This window comes from Eublepharis macularius, chromosome 6 (genome assembly GCF_028583425.1).
Source record: "Eublepharis macularius isolate TG4126 chromosome 6, MPM_Emac_v1.0, whole genome shotgun sequence".
Classification (NCBI taxonomy): domain Eukaryota; kingdom Metazoa; phylum Chordata; class Lepidosauria; order Squamata; family Eublepharidae; genus Eublepharis; species Eublepharis macularius.
This window is the reverse complement of record NC_072795.1, coordinates 99,252,312-99,275,957: the sequence shown is the minus strand read 5'-3', so window position 1 is coordinate 99,275,957 and position 23,646 is coordinate 99,252,312. Positions and strand designations below refer to the sequence as shown.

The following is a 23,646-nucleotide window of genomic DNA, read 5'->3' as shown; positions in this document are numbered from 1 at the left end:
GCTAAAAATCCAGTAAATAAATAATAAATAAAATATGTTTCTGAGGTCACTACTGACTGCTGAGTTAAAAGTGGATGGCTCCCTTTACACTGATGTGACAGGTAGATTCTGCAAGCAATCTCTATGTGTAGAGTTCTAATCCACATAATATTGATAAATCAAAACTTTCACACACACACACCCTGTTAATCCAGGTCTTGTGTTCTTTCCCAGCATATGTCACTGCAGATAGATCAGTGATAGAGCAGTGCCACCCCAAGCAGATATGTAACCTTCTAAGCTCATTGACTTCACTGGATTTTTATGGATGTAACTGTTTAGTAGGGTGGCCAAGTGCCTATACCCTCCTAGTGGGAGGACCGAGCACTTGGTTCTCTTTCAAATGCTAAGTTCATGTAGGCATCCAGCACTGAGGTGATGACATCACTTCTGGGAAGTGACATCATCATGTGGCAGCAGGAGTGCTCTCATGCTTTGCACGGGACCAATTCAGCCTGTTGGGGGGCAAAATTTCCTCCTGTGAAGCACAGGAGCACACCCACCACCGGGCACAATGATGTCAGTAGTGGAAGAGATGTTGTCATACCTGTAAGGGACTGCATCTGTTGCATGCTTTCCTGGGAGGATCCTTGCCTCTAAGGCCCATTTCTTGTGCCTTTTATCTCTGCCAGCCAGGTAAGCAGTGGCAGGGGGCAGAGACTGGTAACGGGTGATCCCCTGCCCCCACCAGGGGACTAGCAGCCCTACTGTTTAGGACACAGTAGGATTAAGAGTACAAAACCTTCTGCTCTCATCCAATTGAGAACTTGATAAGTGAATGCAGTACATGTTCTCGTAAAAATAGAAGAGCACCTATCAATTTTAAGAGATTTGGATTCTACCACACACTTTAGAAAAAAGTTATAAGATGTATTTTAAAACCTGTTCACTTTCTTTAAAGATGGCTTAAAGAGTATATGATGTGGCAGTTGCTATGGTAATGACTGCTTTCATTATTGATTACTGAATTAAAAACTTGTGTAAACCTATGTAACGTGCTAGCATCTAATGCTCTCTTGGGGAACCTTAAGTTGCACTTCTTTCCTTTAGGTAATATCTCTCCTCCAGCACCCCTCCTTTCCACAATTCAGGGGTTTCTCCTGCTTTGAATAATCTAACATCAAAATTGTGCAAGGTACATATGATCTACAGAAAATTGTCATAGACATTGCGGGATCGTTCGGATTGTCTTTTCCCTAGCAGCCTCAATTTTCCAGCAGGAAGCACTCCAGCCCCAATTGTGGGTGTGTCATGGAATGAGTTTGCATGAGTGTTGTTGGTACCTATTGGCTAGTGTCTATGAATGATACTATTAGGGATGACAAATTTGCCACTCGTGCCCATGCCATTTTGAAAATGGTTGTTTTTTTAAAAAAAAATCTACATGGAATGCTAGTAGCAATGTCCTCCTTTAATAATAATAATAATTTAAAAAAAAACATTAAACAGCAGCAAGAAATCTCCTTGTGCCAAAACACTTCCATCAGCTTATTAGATTTTAAAAGATTTCTCTATCAAAAGTAACTTCTGCTACCTGAAAAAAGTGGTGATGGAGAGCTAAAGGTTTTTCCTCTACCTATGATATTTCATGGTTGTCATACGCTAAGCTGAGCATCTGACTGCATACAGTACATGCTGAATTTAGCAAGGATCATTTTTGGTATTTAACAGTTTGTAGTTGTAAAACTGTTGTGAAACTGTAAAACAGTTGTAAAACTGTGGTTGTGACTGTGTGGAAAACCCTAATCCTTGGGTTCAGTGTGAACAGTCTTGTACTCACATAACTAGCATAACTTCCCGTACAGAAATTTAAAGTCTGTGTAGGCAGACATTAAAAAGGGGCTGCCATGAGCTCATATAAGTTTGCTTAGGAATAGAATTTGATCATTCTGCACAAAGATGCTCACTGAATCTGACACCCTGAGAATACAAAATTACTTCAGACAATTTGTTTCATGGGGGAAATAGTGTATAAATTGCCTGTAGGAATCGTATTAATAACTCGTTCAGGAAAATCAATTTTTCATTACCATGTTAATGCTGTTACCTTGTAATCTGCAAGGTAACCAACCAGACTGATTGCAATAAATAGCCATTTGTATCCATGTAATTACCTAACTGAAGCTGCGCTAATGAACTAACCTACTGCCCCCACTTGCAAACTACAGATAAAGAAAATGCTGATTAGCCGTGCCCAAAATTAACATCCAAAATTAATAGATATTTATCTCAGAATAAGGAAAGTAAATGCAACATATGATACAATCCAAGTAAATGCCAATCTTAGACTTTGCTAATAGATAAGCCTGTAATATTTAAAGTACTACTTTACGAAGACAGGCAGCTGCCATATAAACAGCTAACCATCTACTTTTTACACTAACAAAATTAGATGGTCAGTTTTTAGCTCAGTTACTAAAACCATACAATGAAAATACATAGGCAGGACAGAAGACAATGCTCTGTAGAATTGTGGTCACTGTGGGTTAATATGGGTGAAATAGCACAATTTTGAGGCTAAGCAATGTATACTTGGTGCCAAAGAAGACCCTCGCAGTGCAGTTATTCCTCTAAACTCAAGGATTTAGGTTAGAATAAATCTGCACTGTTTGTACTGCCAGAGAAAGCATGATGAGACCTACTTACAATAAGATCTCTCTTAAATAAATGAAATATTCAATGGATTCAAGTGACCCTTAGACAGTCTTTTTGCGACATCTAGCTTTCACCTTCTTCATTTGATTGCTGGATTCAGTGGGCAGCAGCTAATAGAAAAGGACAAGAGCTAAAGACCCCTTCTCAATCTGTTGGAGTCAAGAGATCTGTCTTCCTGCCTACTTACACAGAATTCTGTTCTGTAAAAGAATGGGACAAATGCAGATTATGATGTGATGAGAACTCAAGTCCATGTACTATTCAACATAGCCTTTCTTCTCGTGAAGATTTGAAGTTTGGTTCCATGATGCTGCCAACAAGGAAGGGAGGAATGTCACACAGATATAAAACTAGAGAAAGGGTCCTCAATCTTGTTGAGCTTGTGGGTACTTTTAGAATTTTGGAAACAGGAAATGGTGGCCACCTCAAACTGTCTGCCATGGAGGATCAAAGCCAATAAGAAAATAGCCGCCATGGGGTGCTATGGCCAATCACAAAATGCTGGGAAGGTGCAAGCCAAACATCCTCCTGCTATGTATCTCGTTTTCCTTTTCCAAAGAGGCAGAGGAAAGCAAAGATTGCCTCTTTACTTTGGAGAAGAAGTAAATGGACACTAGGAAACCATTAGGTGTATGCCACGGTGCCCATAAGTGTCACCCTGGGGAGCACTGTTCTAGAGTAAGGTATAACATACCAGATCAGCTACTTTTTGCAAATGGATACTTTTGCCCTATTGCTCTAAAACAGAAGTAAAGAGAGAATTCTCCTAGTCTCTTCACAGAACAGTCATAAGTGGACGTTTTGAGAGGCTCTCTTACACACTGCAGTCAGCTTTCCATTCTAAAATCCTTTTTAAAAAAATGGTTAGGCAATATTGCCTCCGCTCAGGTACATCTTGCAAAGCGACAGAAAATGAGTTTTCCAGTAGGACTGTCTCCTTTTCTTCACCGGAGAAAAACAATTCAGCCTCACCTAAACCTAATAAGCTCCCGACATGACATTTTCTACAATTGTTTTGTTAAAAAAAACTAGCAAGAATAAAAATGGAGGGAAGAATTGGCTTTATGTACAGAAATTCACACACACAGACATATACACAAACAGTATTAGAGGTATGTATCCAAAAACCTGACAGGTTAAGTTTGTATCAATCAATACATGATTCAGTTCTTTTCCTCAATAGCTTCTTGATCTTCCATGCTGGCTTAGGTTGTCAGCTTATAACTGAAGGAATTTTTATTCTGTGCAGGTTTTAAAGATACAGTGGCCCTGTCATGGTCTAGACTTGACTTTATGGGCTCACAGTCTCTCAGCCCTCTAAGCCCATACCTGACAGAGAACAAGCTATCCCTAGACCATACATAAGGTGTTGCCCCAATTCTGCTTTCTCTCTGGAACTTGCTTTCTGTAACGGCATCTCTACACCACTTTCTGTAACTGCATCACTACTTCCTACTTAGCTCCACTTCTTTAGCCTGTTGGGATTTGGGAGGGGGGGAAAGCGGGCGTTTAGCCTCCCTTGCATGGTTGTCTTCCTGCATCTCATAGCATACAGTATGATCCTCAGCGCTGAGCAAGAGGTGAGAACTCTCTAATGAACAATAAGATCTCTGTATATGAGAGACCCTGACGGAAGATCACTTTTCATCAAAAAGCAGCCCTAGAGAGAGGGACCACCTGCTCCTGTGTAAACCAGGGGTGACTTTGATTCTATTTCTTTTTTACAAAATTGAACATAGCAGACAGGAGGGTGATAAAGCCTGCACCTTCTGTTCCATATCTCACTGAGGTCTACTCTTTGAAGCATTTGATTTCTCCAAGCAAGGCTGCTGGCTCCTTAGTGGATACTTAAAAATTAAGTTATATTAAGCACAAGATGAAATAATTCAACTCAGTATGGGATTCATGTTTAAAAGTAAGACTCCAAGTCTCCATTTCCTGTCCATATCAAGACCCTAGTGAAGAAAAGGAGAAAAAACTCATCGTCAAACTCCCATGTGGCCACACTTCAAAAGAAGTTTTAACAGCAGCAAAAAAGGGTCCCCTTCTCCACTCTGTCTGCAATTTCTAATGAAGTTTCCTTTATATGATAACTGCAGTCCCTGAGTATTGTAGCATGGTGCAAGTACTATAGATTTTACCTTGATATCCTACGATCTGCTCAGTTGCAACATGCACCTTGAATTAGGGTTTCAAGAAGACAGTAACCACCTCCCAATCACTTTGGAGCTGAACATCTTCAGTCCACCAAAATGTATCTTTAAACAACTCAGTGCTGATCTAGAACCTGTACCAAGCTACAGAAGGTTAATATGATCTTAGAAAGTGGATACCAAAAACATTTCACCTCAGATAAGGCATCTCAGCTTCAAAATGCTGCGATTCTAGCAAATGCCACTGACAGACACAGTCATCACATCATACCAACATCTTATTTAAGGCTAGACGCAAACCTTCCTAAGGAAACTTTATGACCAAAATACCCAACCATTAAGGAAAAATAAATCAAAGACCTGGTTAGATTCAGATTCTTACACTGCGAAAAACAATCTAGTGGTCAAATACCAGCAGTACAGGCTATGTAATGCAACCAAAATTCCTCCACAGCTTAAAATCCTAAAGCAGCACTACAAAAACCGTCTAGCGGAAAAGTAGAAAGAAACTGCTGGACCCAGATGATCCAAGATTCCAAATCAAATAACTCGGCAACCTTTTGGCACTTAATCCGGTCTGAGCTTCACACAGAGCCCCTGATAAGCTTCAGTATCTCCCCCTGGCACTGGGAATCTCACTTCCACACGCTCTACTCGTTTGAAACAGACCCACAGACTTCCATGGAAATCCAACTACAAAATTTTCTGGCATGCCATCAGTAACGGTTAATGAAGTTAAAATATCGAACCAACTGAAACCAAATTAAAACCAACTGAAATGCAGCAAGGCTCCTGGAAATGATATATCTCCAGAGATGATAAAATGTAGCATTGATTGGCCCAAATGCTCGCTGCATTTTTTACTCACATTAGTTTGTTGGCCCGCATCCCCTCAGATTGGGGCCTTGCCATTATTGTTCCAATATATAAGAAAGGAGAATAATCGAATCCCACCATCTACCAACCAATTAGCCTCCTTAGTGTTGTTAGTAAATTATATTCAAGATAATTATACTGAAAACTCCTTGACTGGTTAGAGAAAACATACTGATGGACGAACAAGCAGGCTTCAGAGGTGGCCACTCCACCATAGACCAATGTCTGATTTTGCACCATCTCGTGGAAAAGTATAACTCTAAGCCAAATAGAGTACTTTATGCTGCCTTTGTGGACTTTAAAGCAGCATATGACAGCATCTCCAGGCACAAGCTCTGGGCAAAGCTTAAGAACTCCTCAATAGACCAAAGACTCTTAATACTTATTTGCTCGCTTTAGGAAGAAACTTCCTAAAAGTAAGATGCAGTCCTCAAGGCCAATAAGATCCCATGATAAAGGAGTTAAGTAGGGTTGTATCCTGGCCCCTCCTCTTTTAAATACTATATTAACTCCTTGGTGCAACATCACCAAAGCTTACTGACAAAATGATTCCTACTTTATTATACTACTTTATTATATGCAGATGATACTTTCATCTTATCTTATTCATAAGTAGGCCTCAGGAGAGCACTTCGTGCCTTCACCATATACTGTAAAGAGGAGCAGCTTTTGATAAACTATCAGAAAACAAAAGTCCTTATCTTTACCAAAAAATTGAATTAATTGATGGCAAATAGAGGGCCACAACACTGAACAAACAAAAACCTTTAAATATCTTGGACTACTCTTCCAGTCGCCTGGACATTGGAGAGCTCAGGCATTGCACGCCGCAAAGACTGCCCATAGAGCATCTTCCGCCATTTTAAAGATTCTACTTCACAAAAAGAGCCTCTTTTATCCCTGCAGTAATGAAGGTCTTCTAAGGAAAGGTTGTATCTCAGCTCTTATATGTTTCTCAGCTCTGTATTTACAAATAAAGGTGCTCACTGGAAGAGGTGCAATCCAGATTCCTGCGAAAGATCCTTGGAGTCCTGTGATGTATCCTGAATGCCCTTCTTAAGACTAGAGACTGGGTTGATACTCTTGGAGATTCATATGAGGCTATTTACATCCACCTATTGGTTAAATCTCATCTTCAATCCTGTGGGTTTAGTACCTTTGATCTTTGTTGGTAGCCTCCATTCAACAAGGCAAAGAGCAATCGAGGAGAAGCTCCAGGAGTATGGCCTTTCTTCCCAAGTTTTATCACATCTTGGGTACCAAAAAGCAAAAGAAACAATTAAACAGTGGCTCTGGGATCATGCCCTAAAATCAGATAGGGCACAGATACAGAAATATCCAACTATTCTGCAGTATGCAAATGCTTCCAGTCAGCAGATTATCTTAGATCCCTTGAGATTCGAAAATATCAGAGAATTTTTATGCTTGCATGCTTCAATGTTCTACCTTCAGCCCTCCTGGAAGGCAGATACCATCATGTTCCACTTCCTCAACAGCTCTGCCCATGCTATACAGGGAAAGTAGAGTCTATTGAACATGTTCTGCTGCGCTGCTCATTCTATAACGACATCCTTCTTGCAGACTCTTCTCAGGAGATAACCAATACAGTTGCTAAATTTTGCCTTCAGGTGTGTGGGATATGCAAGTGGCTGACTGAGTCTCAATAACTTTATTTCTTTGTTGGAGGAAGGTATTATCTCTTAGTCTCACACCTTCTGCAGTCTGCATTCACTGCTCTGTGCTTATCGCACTGCATGCCCCCTCCCTATTTTTTATTTTATTTTACTTCATTCATTTTTATACTTATTTCCATTATTGCTGACTTTCTGGAGGCAATCTTGTATTGTAATAAACTTGTTTGATAGATTGATACAATCCCTGAGAATTTCATCCCATTTGTATGGGACAAACTGAAAGCTGGAATTGTGTTTTACCTTTCATTGCCTTTAGGACAGAGATGTTTTCTCATATCTGGCTGAAATTTGGGAGGGAAGAGGAGTGAGGGATGTAATACCTGGGAATCTCATCTCAATTGGGAGAAGAATGACAGGTAGAAATGTATTTGCCACTGGACAGTCTGAGCTGAGAGTTGGCTAAGATGAACATTACACTATAAAATGGCAGTATGTTAATGAACTTTCACTTGCTCCCTCTCTTCCTCTCCCTTCTCTTCTGGCTGTGTTTTAATTAGTTATTTCCACTTTAAAACAAACCATAGGTCTTCATAACATCTGAAGCAGCAAACTATGGTTTATTATTTGTTTGCTTCCACAGGGCACTATTCCCTATTCTGCTCTCATTACTGTTGTGAATACACAAGCTTTCACAGCTGCAACAGAGCTATTATGAGGGGGAGGGTATGCCCATATCTCCTAACCAGAAAAAGTCAGTGTGTGTGTGTGGCAAACATGAGGTGTAGGCAAGGAAGTACAAATACCTCCATCTTCCTGTCCGTACTCCTCCCAAACTGCTTTGGGAACAATCTTTCAGGAAAGATTATACCAAAGCATATTTTAGGAACTTTGCAGTGGAGCCAGTGAAACCTGGAAGCCAGGCAACCACATGTGCAGAAGCCCAAGCCCCCCCCCCCCCAAAATCAAAAGGCTTGTAAGCCTACTTCAAACTATGACTTACAATTCTGGTTTGGAGGGGAAGTGCAAATATCAGTTTGGATGTAATGGCAAACCATGGTGTGCTCTGAATTAGAAGTCACTAACTGAGTTGGAGTGTACAAGAAGAGGATAGAGCAGAAGGAAAAGAAGGATGGTGTGAGTTTGTTAATATAATACAACAGAGTCCTGGCTTATTGTTCCATCTGAATAAACCTACAGATACACAGAGGAATGTGTATGCATTGCACTGACATTTATGACATCCTATATGTTCTATGAGACAATCTAAGTGGTGTGTTGATAAAATATTGCTTCCTAGATCATCCAGAGAGAGCTGCTGCATCCAGAGAGAAACATGATTGACAAAAAATGTAATTTCAAACAGCTGACTTTATCTGAAGCCAAGAAAGGAATAATTTACAAATTAATTTTAAAGAAGGAAAAAAGCAGATAACAATTGTCAGTGAAAATTTATTACAAGGGATACTACTACATCTTTTCATAAGCTAAAAACAAAATGCTGCTCTCTTCCTAATTTAAAAGAATAAGATGACAGAACTTTGTGTAGTATGTCAGACTATACAGACTTATATCCTTCTCAAATAGAAATGGAACAAATGAGAGATCACTCACACACTCAATAAGCTAAATCTGAAGAGCTTTAACAAAAGAATACACATTTCAAATGTTAGAGCTGTCAATCCTGAATTTTGTTGCATAAAATTTAATTATTGGATTTATAGATATTCAAAGGAAATTCTGAGACAAGTGCATAAAACATTGTGACTAGAAAAGAAGATAAATAATCAAAGGCTACATCACAAAATGATCAGTCTAGACACAGCATCATTGAGAAACTGATCACTTCTCAACCCTTTCCCCCCATCATCTGATGAGGCAAGCCTTATTTATATGTAATGCCTTACAGGCACTAGTTCTCAAAAAGTTCAGATCTGGAAACCCTTGTTATCCCTCTGAGAACTGCAGTGATGGCTTGATCCAAATCCAGATCTCTTAGAATCCTGAAATGATGGACTCAAGATATTTCTCAGCTCTACTTTCCAAAATATTTCTGAAGGAAATGGGGTCTCCTATCTTTCTTTTTCTAGTTGCTTGCCATGTCTTCTGTCAGCCACAGTACCCATCACACATTCTCACCAGGGATTCTTCTAACACACATTCCTGGACCCACGCACATTGTTTGGTAGAAGGAAAGGGAAAGCTGGTTGACAAACGAGGTATAAACCATGTGTCAGAATTCCCATTTAGCATCTATCACCAAACCACTATTTGTTCAGCAGTCTGCTTTCAGATCTCATACTAAACTGAAATTCAATCAAACCAGGGTTTACTATGGCATAAAATTCAGTACCGGATCAGGGAAATCACTGGTTTGATTCTCAAATCTTCCAAACCTCAGTCTCAATCCCCACCCCAATTGCAAAGTGGGGATAAGAGCACTGACATTACATAAAGCGCTTTTGAAAGGTTTGCTGAGCATTACATTGCAGTATTATTTGAGCATAAGGAAGGAACAGGCAAGCAAAACTTGCTGTAAAGAAACACTGATATAAAACATAATCTCATTGTAAATTCTCTCTGAAACAAAACAGACTTTCTACTTTTTTATTTCATTCAAGGAGCCATCCTATTTTTAAAACTAGATACTCCAAAGTGAACTTGGTAACAACATGTTAAGAGCTGAAGAACACTCTCAATGCAAGATTGGAAGGAGAATTACAAATAACAAACAAGATTCTTCTAAAAAGAAAGAAAAAAGAAAAGTAGTTCCGCATTTCTAGACATGCAAAATGAGAAAGAATAAAGTTAATAGACTTGGGCTGCAATCCTAAACCTTCATATTTCCAAGTATGCCCCATGGATGTGTCTTAATGCTTGGTGGATGTATGGGCGTGACTGTCTGTTTTAGACTTTATTGTACTGACTGAAATGTTTTAATCTAATTTATGCTATCTGTTATTATTGTATTTATTACCGCCTGTGATCTCCTCTGAGCCTGCTTGTGGGGAAAACTGAATATAAATTGAATAAAATAAATAAATAACGCCCCAGTGAAATCAGTGGGACTTAATTCTAAGTAAACATGGTTAGGAGCTGTTAAAAATTTCCCAGACCTAGTAAAACAGATCATATTCCAGAACTGTATTCTGGTTCTTTAGGACTCAGACTAACTTTTTTGTTTCCAAACAGACTTGAGAATATATTAGGGTTGCCAGATGTGGCCTGGTAACCAGCAGGAAAAAGAAGAAGAAATATGGTGGGACAGCCATCGGCAATGATGTAATGTCACTTCTGGGGAAACACCAGAAGTGATGTCACATCTCTCTAAGTATTGCTGGAAATTCTATATTTTTCCTATCGAGTTTCTGGGGATTCCTAGAGAGGTGTACTATCACATCAGGTTTCCCCCAGAAGTGGTGTCACACCACAGGTCTGATGGCCATTTTTTTATTTTATTTTTCTCCTGCCATCACTCTGAACAATGGCAGGATATAGGAGCCATCCCACAAAAGGACAGGCAACCCTAGAAATGTTCATCTATCAGAGTTAAAAAAAATGGCATCATCAATATGAACAATACAAAGTTCTCCCCATTATAAGATAAAAGCTAATTGTAATGCACACACTCACCGCTTGACAGATAATTGGATATTTTACACGATTTATTCCACCAGCAAAAACAGCAAAAGTGAGAGCTGTATGGAAACAGAAGTTGAGAAGCATGTGCCAGCCTTTCCTGCTGATTCGAATGGTGCTGTACAAAATGAACATAAAAGCAAAGTCATATAGCTATTTTGACAATTGTCACAGAAATTCTAAAAATACTTGTTTTAATATACTGCGATGAATTACAATGGGGGGGGGGACTCGTTTAGATGGACATGTACGAAGCATCAATAAACCTCGTTTTCATGGACCCAACATGACAGAATTTCAGGGCTATGTGGCCTGGGCCTAGTACTTTGAACACTGTGTCTCAAATCGATGTGGTATTGCCACATTGAATTCTGAAAACCACTGCGTTTTGAATCCCTGGTCACAACATAAGCCAGGTATTGCTTGATCACCTATTCTGAGATGATTCAAAGGCAAGGCAAGGCATGTGTTTAATCAGGAGATGTCTCTTTCTCTCATTCTCAATCTTTGTTTTTTGTTTCCCTCTAGTATTCAATTAGCCATTTGAACATGTAAACAAAACAGAGCCGGAAGCAACTTTAAAGAGGCTGTTATGCAAACAAGCCCTCAGAAAGATATATTACCTCCAGAACAACAAATGCTGTTTTTACATTAAGCTCAATTAACAACAAGGTAAATATTAACTTATTAGTTGTCTTTCAATCCCACACTTTTCCTCCAAGGAGTTCAAGTCAGAAAATGTCTCACCACAGAACTGGGCCTGTTCAGCTTATTAGCTTCACAGCTGGCACTAGCATTCTCATGACTAAACAATGAGTAATACACAACAAGGGTAGGTGTGCCAGGTCTCTCCTAGCAACTGGTGGGAGTTGGGGGGGGTACTTACTCTTTATCTCTTCCCACACCTGCTCCCTCACCCTGCATGATGATGTCACTTCTGATTATACCAGAAGTGAGAATGTGGCATGAGGACTGATTCTTAGGGAAACACTATGCTTTGAGCTAATTCTTAAGGAATAAGCCCTTGTGTGATGCCATCGCTTCCAGAAACAACAGCATTGTGCAGGAAGCAAGAGGGTGCATGTGACCATTTGCTTGGGCTGCTTGTCGATGGTGGACAATCTCCAGATTGCCTGCCTCCTCCCACTGATTGCCAGCAATCACCAAACAGAAAGGGAGATCACTGGGAATTTGCCCACTACCAGCAGGTACCTGGCAAGCATAAACAAGGATTATTCTCAAACTTATTAAGGCTGAACTACAAATTACATTTCACACATATCCACTATAGGAACCTACAGGAAACAATACCGAGTGCAGGGAGATGACACTCTTGCCTGGTTCCCGCTCCATTTTCCCCACCGAGAACAACCCCAGAAGGATTTGCCCTTCTGGGGGGCTCCATGTTTATCGATGGGCTACCCAAGCAGCTGCAAATGGGCCAAGGAGTACCCCCAGGGTGATTTTGTGCCACAAAAACAGCTCAGTGGGGAGAGCAAGAGCCCTTGATCCCATATATGGTCTGATCTGCACACTTGATAACCATGTTTGTATATGGAACTCACAGCAGACATCTGACTATAAGGCTGCTTCCACACACGTTGGATAATCCACTTTCAATACTCTTTAGTGAACATTTGAAACTGATTTTCCATGTGTGGAACAAAAAATCCACTTCAAAAGGATTGCAAAAGTGCATTGAAAGTGCATTATTCAACGTGTGTGGAAATGGCCTAAGTCTCTGTGGTGATCCTGTCTCAAACATTATGTGCTGTTTGGCTCTGAGGCCCAATATCTGCATTAGCCCAGCAGTATGAAAACTGTAGCAGTACTTCTCCCTCATACGCCATTGGGGTAATGTGAGAAGACTGGCAGCACAGCAGCCAGTTGGAGTAGGCAGCACTGATCTTGATCAATCTAGTCAAAGGCAGTTTCATGTGTTCCTGATGGGGAGGGTATATACGTGGACAGGAACTGTATGTTTCAGGAATGACTAGAAGCCTCTGTCTGGAAAGAGACAAAAGGAGCCAAAGGGTTGTCAACTCTGGTTTGTGAAATTTCTAGAGAATTTTTCTTTGGGGAGGGGTGTGTGGAAAGGGCAGGGTTTGGGGAGGAGAGGGAGCTCAGCAGGATGCTGTAAAATCTCCCCTTAGAAGCTGCCATTTTCTACAGGGGAATTGATTTCTAGTCTGGAGATCAGTTGAAATTTGATGAGAACTCCAGATCCCAGCTGGAGGGTGGTAACCTTAAAGAGACCTTATCACTACACTATTCTGAAATAACAGTGCTTTATTTTTCTCTATAGGAGAAAAAGACACCCATTCAGAGGCATGGGAGAAAAATAAAAGGGTACATGTCATAAAATCATCAAACTGAGCTCCAATCTTCTCTCTTGCATCTTGTTATTCAACAGAGCGATCAAATTTATTCCTGTCTTCAGTAGCTCCACCTTGAATTCTGTTTCTTGGTCATATTATTGGTTGACAGAACATTGGTAGGTTGGTGTGCTTAGCTAGTTGGATGGCAAGATAAGTGTTCTGATACAATCAATGTTTAAAGACTGCATGGGACACTTTGCAAGTTACAAAGCAGGTTCTTCTTAAAATTTAGCATATGCCCACATCTATCACGCGAAATTGGAGAGCTACACCGCTTGTTTTCACTGTATTCACTTCATATAAACACACTGGAAAACAAGTGCCTCTTCAACTCTCTACAGAAAACTTCCATAGTATACATACTATGTGCATCTACCGCCGTATTTGAGTGGGAATATACGTATATGGGATTCATTCTTAGAGTGAACTGATTCATGGTTGAGTGGAGATTTGAATGCTGTGGGGCCTTGCAAGCCTCCAGGCCTACGAAACCACAAATCCAGCATTTAGCAGGTAACCTGTTGAGGCCTCCTAAGCTCCTCTCTTCTATCAGGTACTAGCTCACCTCAATTATCACCCCTGGAAAGCTACTTGACAGCTGGAACTTTCCCCTTAGCTATTGTCTTGATGGGAGCTGTCAGTCACTCAAATTGCCCCATGATTCAAGAGGGGCACCTTTGATTTGGCTACTCCCTGACCACAAAGAAGAAAGCACCCTGGTTTCTGGCTTGTGCCTCTCTCCCTGTCCTGCTGATGCAAAGGTGTGGCTACCAACAACTACGGAGCTCTTCCCAGTCCCAAGACCAATGCCCCTTCTTGTCTCACCTCTTGACAGTGGATTGGTGCCAGAGAGGTTCGCTTACCTTTTATCGTCTCCCAGTCCTGACAGTATTACATTTTCTATGCATTAACATCAGTTCCGGTTTTTGGCGATCCACTTCCAGTGGAGCAGCTGAAGTCTGGAGCCTCTCTGCCAGGCTCCCAGTCACTCAAGTGTTATCCTAATGCTCTAACTGCTACATTACAATGGATCTCAGGTCCAACTCCTGGCATATTAAGGATCTTAAAGTAATGTGTTGGGAACATCTGTCTTTGCTTGATACCCATGTTGTCAGTCTGAGCAGACAACAGAAAGTTAGATGAACCAGCTGAATCAGGTAAAAATTGTTTGGTGGACAAAATCATTCAGATTCTTGGGTAAGGGGGGTAGCATTAGAAAACAGGCCACAGCTTTTCACCATTGAGCAGGATGAGTGTGTGCATGTGTGAATGAGTGTGCATATGCCAGATTTTGGGGGGGGGGGGAATTATTTTTAGCTCATCTTTTATGCAGCCAAGAAAATATACTCTGGCTGCACTAATTGATAGCAACTGTCATATCCCTTCTTACCTGTGATGCACAATATAGGTGATAATTGAAGCAAACAGGCACAACAGCATGACAGCCGTGCATGCATAGACCACAGGGTGCAGGAACTCCCCGGGGTATTGGGGAAGGGTCAACACTGTCTTCAGATCCTGCCAAGGGAGAAAAATCAAATAGATTCATCTTCTAAAAGCGAGAGAATCAGACTCCTCACCTTCATGGCTTCTTTCTGGAACAGAGTAATGGTGGACTTTTCCAGTGATAATTTATTAGCAGTTGTGTTCATCAGTGAGCCATTCTCATCTTGAAAGGGAGAGTCAGCCATGTTCCCTTCATGTCTGAAGCAGAATCCTTTATCTCAGCCCTACACAACGAAGTGAGTAACTTTCTTCTTCACATAATCAGTTATTTTGGGATAAAAGGATGGTTAGTTCAAGATCCTGCAGTTTCACAACAGGCCCTTTTCTTTCTCTTTAAACTAACCTTGACTTCTGCTTATTCCTTGAAAATGTAAGGTATAACAACTTAAAAGAAATTCTTCTCATCTTGGGATATAGATACAAAAACCCTCATCTGCATAGGTCACTATGGCCTCCTTCTTATGAAAGGATGACATTTGTACACTCAATGATTGCTTGTCATTTTTAGCTCTTTACAGTGGATAGTATTTTATTTCCTCACTAGCACATTCTTTTCACAGAAAAGTTTGACAGCATAACCCTAAATGGATTTCCCAAATTGCCCGTTAAAAAAAAAGAAAGAAAAGCAATGAAGCGGGATAGGAAGATAAAGTATGGAGCCACAGACATGACATGACATGACATAACATCCAAATCACAGGATGTCACTGTCTCACTATATACCACATTAGTCAGGTCCCACCTGGAGTACTGTGTGAAGTTCTGGAGGCCTCACTTCAAAAAGGATGTGGACAAATTGGTGGAGGAGAGCAACCAGGATGATTGGGGCCTGGAGATCAAGCCCTTCAAGGGAAGACCTGGGAATGTTCAATTTTAAGAAGAAGTTGAAGGGAGACATGATTGCTCTCTTTAAGTATTTAAAAGGCTGTCACTTAGGGGAGGGAAGGGAGCTGTTTCTGCTGGCAGCAGAGGATAGTATTTGAAACAATGGGTCTAAACTACAGGAGGGAAGGCACTGGCTGGAAGTCAGGAAAAACTTCTTCACATTAAGAGTAATTCAGCAGTGGAATCAGCTGCCTAGGGATGTGGTGGGTCCCCCCTTATTGGCAGTCTTCAAGGAGCAGCTGGATGATTACTTGTCATAGATAGGGGTGTTTCCAAATCGGGGCCAGTATGCTGGCCGAATCTTTTTTCAGGTGCACACCCCTAGTCATAGATGTTTTAGGCTGTTCCTGCATTGAGCAGGGGGTTGGACTAGATTGTCTGTAAGACTCCTTTCAACTCTATGATTCTATGAAAGTGTGTGTGAGCAATTACAATTCATGTTCCACTTTCCACGAACTATGACCTTGCTACTACCATGACCACTGGTAGTAGAGAGTGCTGTCAAGTTATAGATTGACTTAATGAGACTCCCAGCGGGGTTTTCAAGGCAAAAGATTAACAGAGGTGATTTGCCATTCCCTGCCTATGCAACCCTAGTCTTCATTCGAGGTCTCCAATCCAATTACTAACCAAAGCCAACCCTGCTTAGTTTCTGAAATCTGACGAGATCAGGCTCAGGCTATATCAGGCTATCCAGGACACCCCTACTAATAAAAACATTCATTATTTGGGCTTTTATTGACTTTCAGACTTTGCTTCAGATCTTTAAAAGTGTAAGCTTTTACTGACAAAAACAAACCATAATATCTAAACAAATACCCAAGATTGCAGGGAATATCCATTTGGAAGCTGCTGATTCCCCCTAGGATGACATTTGGATTGGAATCGCCCAGTATTTTGTCCCATAACAGGCACTTTGTGATGAAACGCCTCTCACAAAAGTCCAAAATATTTTACAGGCTCAACAATGTTGGGGATCCTAGATTTATAACATTATTTATAACATCAAATTCCAACAGAGGCTGCTAAATACAGATGACAGCTCCAGCAAGTGTTAAGCCTACCATCAGCCTTCCCTAAAAGACAGTGAAGGAACTTCTGGTCTTACCATTCCTCTTAAAGTGGGGAGTGAATTGGTTTGGTGAGCCTCCTGAACAGCGGCAGGACTCTAATCTGAAGAACTGGGTTTGATTCCTCTCTCCTCCACTCGAAGACAGCTCTCTCAGAGATCTCTCAGCCTTACCCACCTCACAGGGTGATTGTGATGAGGATAATAACAACACACTTTGTAAAACTGCTCTGAGTGTGGCATTGAGTTGTCCTGAAGGGTGGCACATAATTCGAATGTTGTTGTTGTTAAGTTTCCCCACAGCATGACTGCTACTACCAGGAGGCCCACCATGGGATTTCAGCCTGTACTGGAACTTTGCTCTCTGTACCACAGTGGCTGATACAGCTAGGGTTGCTAGGGTTGGCAACCAGCCTGGCAAACATCAGGAGACAGGGGAAGGAATGAGGGGGGTGGGGAACCATCAGTGGTTGTGTGACATCACTTCCAGAGAAAACCAGATAAAACCATACAAGTTTCTGGTGATTCCTAAAGAGGATTGACTTCACTTTTGGATTTTTCCTGGAAGTGACAAGATGCCATTGCTTAACGGCAATTTTTATTTTTCCCTGACAGGCTGAAGCAGTGGAGGTGGGAAATGGGAGCCAGAGGCAGAGGCTTCCTTGACCCTGGTGGAGGCTTGGCAACCTTAGATACAACAGGCACAATGCTTTTGGGTGGGGTCTCCCATCTCTGATTTTTTCTCCTGCTATGGGATATTGTCTCATATTTCTCCTGCTAGTGCTCAAAAGGCAACCTGTGAGGGAAACAAGTTGCCGCAGAGATGTAACATCTCACTATAACCCTTCATGAAATGACCACGCTTAACTCAGCCAATGTATGTTACAGTCGTTCATTCATTTCCTGTTTGCTTTGGTTTTCTCACTTTGTTTGACTCTCAGATATGCAGTGGGCATCAGGATTGGCTGGCTTTTTTATGAAGCACTAGAACGTGTCTCAGGCCTTGTGTGTTCTTTGTTCCTGTATGATTTTTGTTGATACATCCAGATATTTTTGTTCTTGCTGTTTAGATACAATAAGGAGCTTCATTTGCTCATTCTGTAAACTTTAGATGCCAGGAAACCTTCTCTTTGTTCTAACATGCTTATTTCTTAATACTTAAAATTCTTAAAACCAAACAAAGCCTGTGTTCAGACATTACTGTTAACTAACATTAAGATATGATGTTTGTTGCCAGGACTGTATCCGTGACCTCTTCGTCTTTTTTGCATGCAGAATTTCATTTAGAAACTAAATCTAGTAATTACACAAAACATACAAAAGCAAGTACGTGGGTTAACTGGATTTAGTACCGTCCACCAAACCCTGGGATCCCAACAGGGCAATCCTAAACAGAGTTCCAGTTTAAGTCCATTGATTTCAATGGGCTTAGATTGGAGAAACTCTGTTTAGGATTGCTCTGTAAATCTGGGTTTAATTCATGCTTAAATCTCAGAGGTTATTTTGGGGGGGGGGCAAACTCTAGTTAATCTGAGCACCTGTATTGATAGATTACATATTACTGGAGGTATTTTCTAACTTCAGTTATATGTAACTTTGATAATTTTATTCTTTATTATTTCATGGTGTTGCGCTATCTTGAATTACATATTCATGATATGGTTTGCTATTAGTCTCTATTTCATACCTAATAGGTCTTGGCTTTGCCTTTGCTGTCTTGTGTTTTGAGGACCTTTTCCTTCTTTTTGGCTGTCTCATTCTGCTTATCATTTGAGCTTTGCATAGAATTTTTAAGATAGAATCTCTTTCATTTCATGACATTTGGGCCCCATTACAGAAAAATGTTCCATCTACATGTGTTTATGTATATCAGCCAAACAAAGATATACTTCAGGCATCTAATGAAGTGGGAAAGTTTATGGCACAATACATCTGTTAATACAAGGCCCTACAATATTCCTTGTGGTTTCCTACCTTAACACCATGAATTTAGCAGTCACATGATCTGTTCTTGAATTTTCAGTTGTGAGCTCGTTGTTTTAAAAATTATTTAGTACATCCGCTTAACAGAAGCAAGCTCTAATCTTATAGTATCTTATAGTCATTCTTTCAATATGAAATTGCAAGTTTGCAGCAAGTGCTGTGTGTGATAAATAGGCAGTGTATGTGTGTGTATCACACACAGTCTATCTTGGCTTTTGCACATTAAGCCTTCATTTCCAAGACTCCAACAGACAATGCTGTACCTAATTTAAGAAGCTTCTGAATCAGTTTTACCCTAGGCATCTGGAAATCTCTGGATGGCCCTATGCTAATTGGAAGCACTGCATTTGACACAATAGACTTATACTGTTGAATATTTAGAATGTTATTCTACACCTATTTATACCTCCAAAGGTAAACATGTGTATCTCAGCAGAGAATTGCGCCCCAAATGGTCAACAGCGCCTCTGCTGTCTGTTAGGTAGCAAAAACCAGCTAAACAAAAACTACAGTAGCTTTTAACTTCCACTAGTTTAATTGTTGTTTTGGGCTGGAATACTGTTTTCAGGCCATTCACACTTCTGAACATTTATAGACACAATGAACTGATTTGTAGCAAGTAAAAAGGTAAGTACTTTCTTGATATTGCTGTACCTATTCTTGGGAAAAGACTCCTCCATGCACACACAGTGATAACTAAATGGTTACTGCCTAAATACATTAATGGTACATACAAAATAGCACTAGGATAATAGCTAGCTCAGAAGCAGGTCATGCATACAGCCCCACTGACCATATTCAGGTGCCTTTAGCTGTGTGTAAGTATGCACACCCAGGATTCATCTCAACCTGTTATGCTTAAGTGCTTCCATAAAAGCGAATGCCATATGTCTTGCTGAGCAGAGCCATTTTTTCAACAGAAGTAAGTCGTGAACAATCAAGCCTGTAAAAGCCCTTTTCATTTCCAGCCAGTCATAATTTTATCTTTGCTTTCAGTTCTGATCTTGCACAGTAAACCTGTCAAGCAACAAAACTTTTAGCTAAAGCACTACAGCATATTAATGACATTGTAAAATACCGTTTATTCAAGTTCTGTACATAGGAAACTGATTTTATTACAGATACGCGATGAATTCATCTTGTCTGACTCTTTAATGATAATTAAATCTTGTTGATCAGTGTGCCTCCCCCAAGTGATCCCTGAGAAACAAAGCAAGCCAAAGATAACTTTTCCACACAGTATGCAAACTAGAGCAATTGTACATCACATCTGAACAAGGAGGGGAACCTAGAGGACAAATCACTGATAATTGTCAACGAATAATGAAGGGTATTTTTTTAAAAAAGTTAAAACCTGTAAAATAAATATTTAGCATGGCTGCAAATGGAGAAAGAAGTAGAGCAGGGGTGGGCAATTGTTTTGGCTCGGGGGCCACTTTGTGGGAGCGGAGGTTAGCAGAGGGCCGCACCTTTTAAAATGATTGCATTCATTAGTTAACTTTGCATTTCAGAAAAGGTATAAATTATATCATAAAAATCAATAAATATAAATTAAATAAAATAGTGGTAGTTTTATTCAATTTATTTATTGTGTGAGGGAGAAAAGCTGCAGAGTGTTGCTCTTTCAGTGCCAGGTGCCCAGTAGGTGACTGGCTTGGCGGGCCGCATGTGGCTCTGTAGCGGGCCGCATGTGGCCCACGGGCCGCAATTTGCCCACCCCTGAAGTAGAGGATAAAGCCCACAATGATAAGAAGCAAAAAACGATTATTTCATCAGCCTTTTCACTGGAATTTTTCTGATACAGGAATTATTAAACAGCTTCAAATTACAGGGGGCCAGTACGTAAAACCACACCACAGTAAACCCATAATATTAGGAAATCATATATTAATTGGAAGCTGAACATTATTATAGTGATATAACATTACAATATATGTGACAGCTTCTCTGAATCTCCAGCTTTCATTTTTTCAAATGAAAGTTTTCAGCACCTTTTGTTGTAGAAGTATAAAGGCATATTTCCATAATGGAAAGGGCTAGAGATCTACTTTTTTTTAAGGGGATTTATAGCTATAAAGTACTTAATTGGTTTATTTTATTTATAACATTTATATTCCACCTTTCTCACTGGAACTCAAGGAAGGTTACACAGAATAAGTCATATACAATCAATAGGATGGGATATCCAATAAACAGTACAATGGGATTTGGATTGTAGAAATCTGGGACCAAACAGAAATCTGAAAACAGACGTATAATGTTTTGTATGTAATTTTTTAAAATTTGGATTTATTTCTGCTTTCTGTGTGGTTTTTAATATTGGTTACTGTGGGTTTAAATACAGGCCTCTGAGGAAAGGGGGTGGTTGGAGGGGTGAATGGAGTCTGCTTTGATTGGGTAGTAGCTGCACCCTAGGAGGTGGAGTGAGCTAGTTTTTAGTCAGTGTGCTGAGAAAAAGTGTTCACTATAGCTGAGTCAGGCAAACTGGGTGGAGCCTGTGAGTCTGTGCTTGCACTTCTGAAAGTTATAGTGCAATTCTATGTAGAGTCACTACATTTTAAACCTATTGAGATCAGTGGACTTAGACTGGAGTAACTCTGCATAGGATTATACTGAAAGTTAATCAGCCATTATTTCAGCCTTTACATATCTCAGAGAAAGGATTCTGGCTAAATCAGGCAAACTGTGTGGAAGCTCAAGAACCTAATTCTGTCTAAGTCAGGCAAACTGATGTGTGCTCCAGGATCAGTTTGTGTATATCTGAGAGAGAGATTATTCTATCAATGGCTGATTCCGCACATGTTGGATAATGCACTTTCAATGCACTTTATCAATCATTTGAGGTGGATTTTTTGTTCCGCACATGAAAAAATCCGTTCCAAATGATCTATAAAGAGGATTGGAAGTGCATTATCCAACATGTGCAGAATCAGCCTAGGTCGGGCAAGCTGTGTAGAAAGGCTTGAATGAATCTGTGTCTACATGGATGAACTGAGAATTTATTCTGTTGGTGAAGACTTGTGTGGAAAATTAGTCTGTGTGACTGAGTTTGTGAATACACCTTTAACAAGATATAATTATTCGTGAAACCACCAAGCTTAACAACTATTCTTAAACCAATATGCTTATCAAAACTCTGCAACCATTATGCTTATATCCTTATAAATAAATTCTACTTTTAAGAAAAAAAGGGTTTTTTTACCTCACAACTACCCTTACGTGCTGACCATTCTGTCAAAATACCATCTATAACAAGCTTACCTATATTACTGGTTATATACCATCTATAACAAGCTTACCTATATTACTGGCAGTGAAAACCTTTTGAGGCAGGAAGGCAGCAATATAAAGGTTACACAAACAAAAATGGGAAAGTATTTTCAAGGTAAAAGCCATGGAAATAGGGTTGCCAGGTCCCCTGGAGTCTAAACCAGGGGATTGGGGTGGGTCAGCAGGGGTGCATGTATCGGGAGTTTGCGAACGCACACTCCCAAGCACTTCCTTGTCGCACCAGGAATGATGTCATTCCTGGTGTAACAAGGAAGTGGAGGCCCCCACATGGGCTGAGTTGATAAAAATCGTCACTTCTGAGAGTGACATTATCGTGCAGACTGCGAGAGTGCTCCCGCACTTCACGCTGATTCTTAAAACACTGGCCCATTTGGGGCCCAAATCAGCCCAGTGCAAAGTGCAGGAGCACTCCTGTGGCCAGCACAATGACATCACTGCCGGAAATGATGTTACTGCACCATACCATGCCATGAGAGGCTCGTTCCCACCCTTTTCTCCCACCGGTCAAGTGAATGGTAGTGGAGGCTGGGAGCAGGGGATCCCCTGTCCCTACTGGAAGACCAGCAACTCCAATTCCTACTGGGAAAAGTAGAGAACACCTGAAGCTCAGTGATTGGAATGTTTATGACCAGGCCCTCCTGAGGTAAAAGTTTAACATATAGTAAGGATGAGCTGGACTAAACATCCAAAGGTGAAGGTTTAAAATCAAAACCAACAAACCATTACAATAGTGTTAAACAGTGCAAAAATTATGTAGTAGGATCCTACTTACAGCAACAGACAGTACAAACTGCATACAGGAGTCCAGTCCAGTCTCTAACCCTTTAACTCAGAATCTTTCTGAACTAGTTTGTTACAGTAAAGTCCTATTACCTATGAAAGAGCCCTCGTGAATAATTCAGTTTTGCATAGTTTGTGGAAAGACAAGAGTGGTTTTGACAGCCTCAGGCCTTTTCTTCCATCTGAGGGAACCCACACAGCCGCCTATAATTTTGGGAACTCAGTTGCTAGATGTTTTTATGGTAGTGAGTATAAAGGCTTAGGTTCTCTGCTGTCAGGTAAGTTTTGTGATAAGAACTCAGAAATCACTGAAGTGGATCTATAAAAGGAAGTCTATAAAAATAAAAAAGATTTAATTACGTACAGGTTGTTTTTAAATAACAGATCAGCAGTGCAGGTCTTCCAACATTCAAAGGAGAAACCTGGCTCAAACACTTAAACTTGAGCAACTTATGACTTCAAGTTATGGTTTTTATTCCTTTTAAGGCCTTCAAGTATAAACAGGCTCTCCCTAACTAGCCACCAGATAAAAACCCTTCACATATGCAAATGATTCCCACTAAACCAGCTTGCCCCTTCCTGAGAGTCAGACTAAATGGTAGGAGGGCTGCTCATCACCAGAGACAGTCCTCACAACTCTGTCATCTCCCAGAGGTAGGGTTAAACCACTCTGTCATAATACCAAATGGCGCTATATACAAAATTGCCTGCTCTCTCATTGAGGGAGACAATCTTCCATCCCCCTTCTGAAAGGTGACTGG

At 40.5% G+C, this 23,646-nt stretch overlaps 1 protein-coding gene across 1 annotated transcript in view; it reads right to left on the bottom strand.

Moving 5' to 3' along the window:
• The window catches only part of ADGRA1 (adhesion G protein-coupled receptor A1), a 519,857-nt gene that overhangs the window by 76,750 nt on the left and 419,461 nt on the right, over positions 1–23,646 (bottom strand). Inside the window, exons 15-16 of the mRNA XM_054983221.1 lie at positions 14,762–14,889; positions 10,988–11,111 (exon numbers count right to left, since the gene is read on the bottom strand). Coding sequence (XP_054839196.1) covers positions 10,988–11,111; positions 14,762–14,889 — 252 coding nt within the window. The remainder of the gene's footprint in view (positions 1–10,987; positions 11,112–14,761; positions 14,890–23,646) is intronic.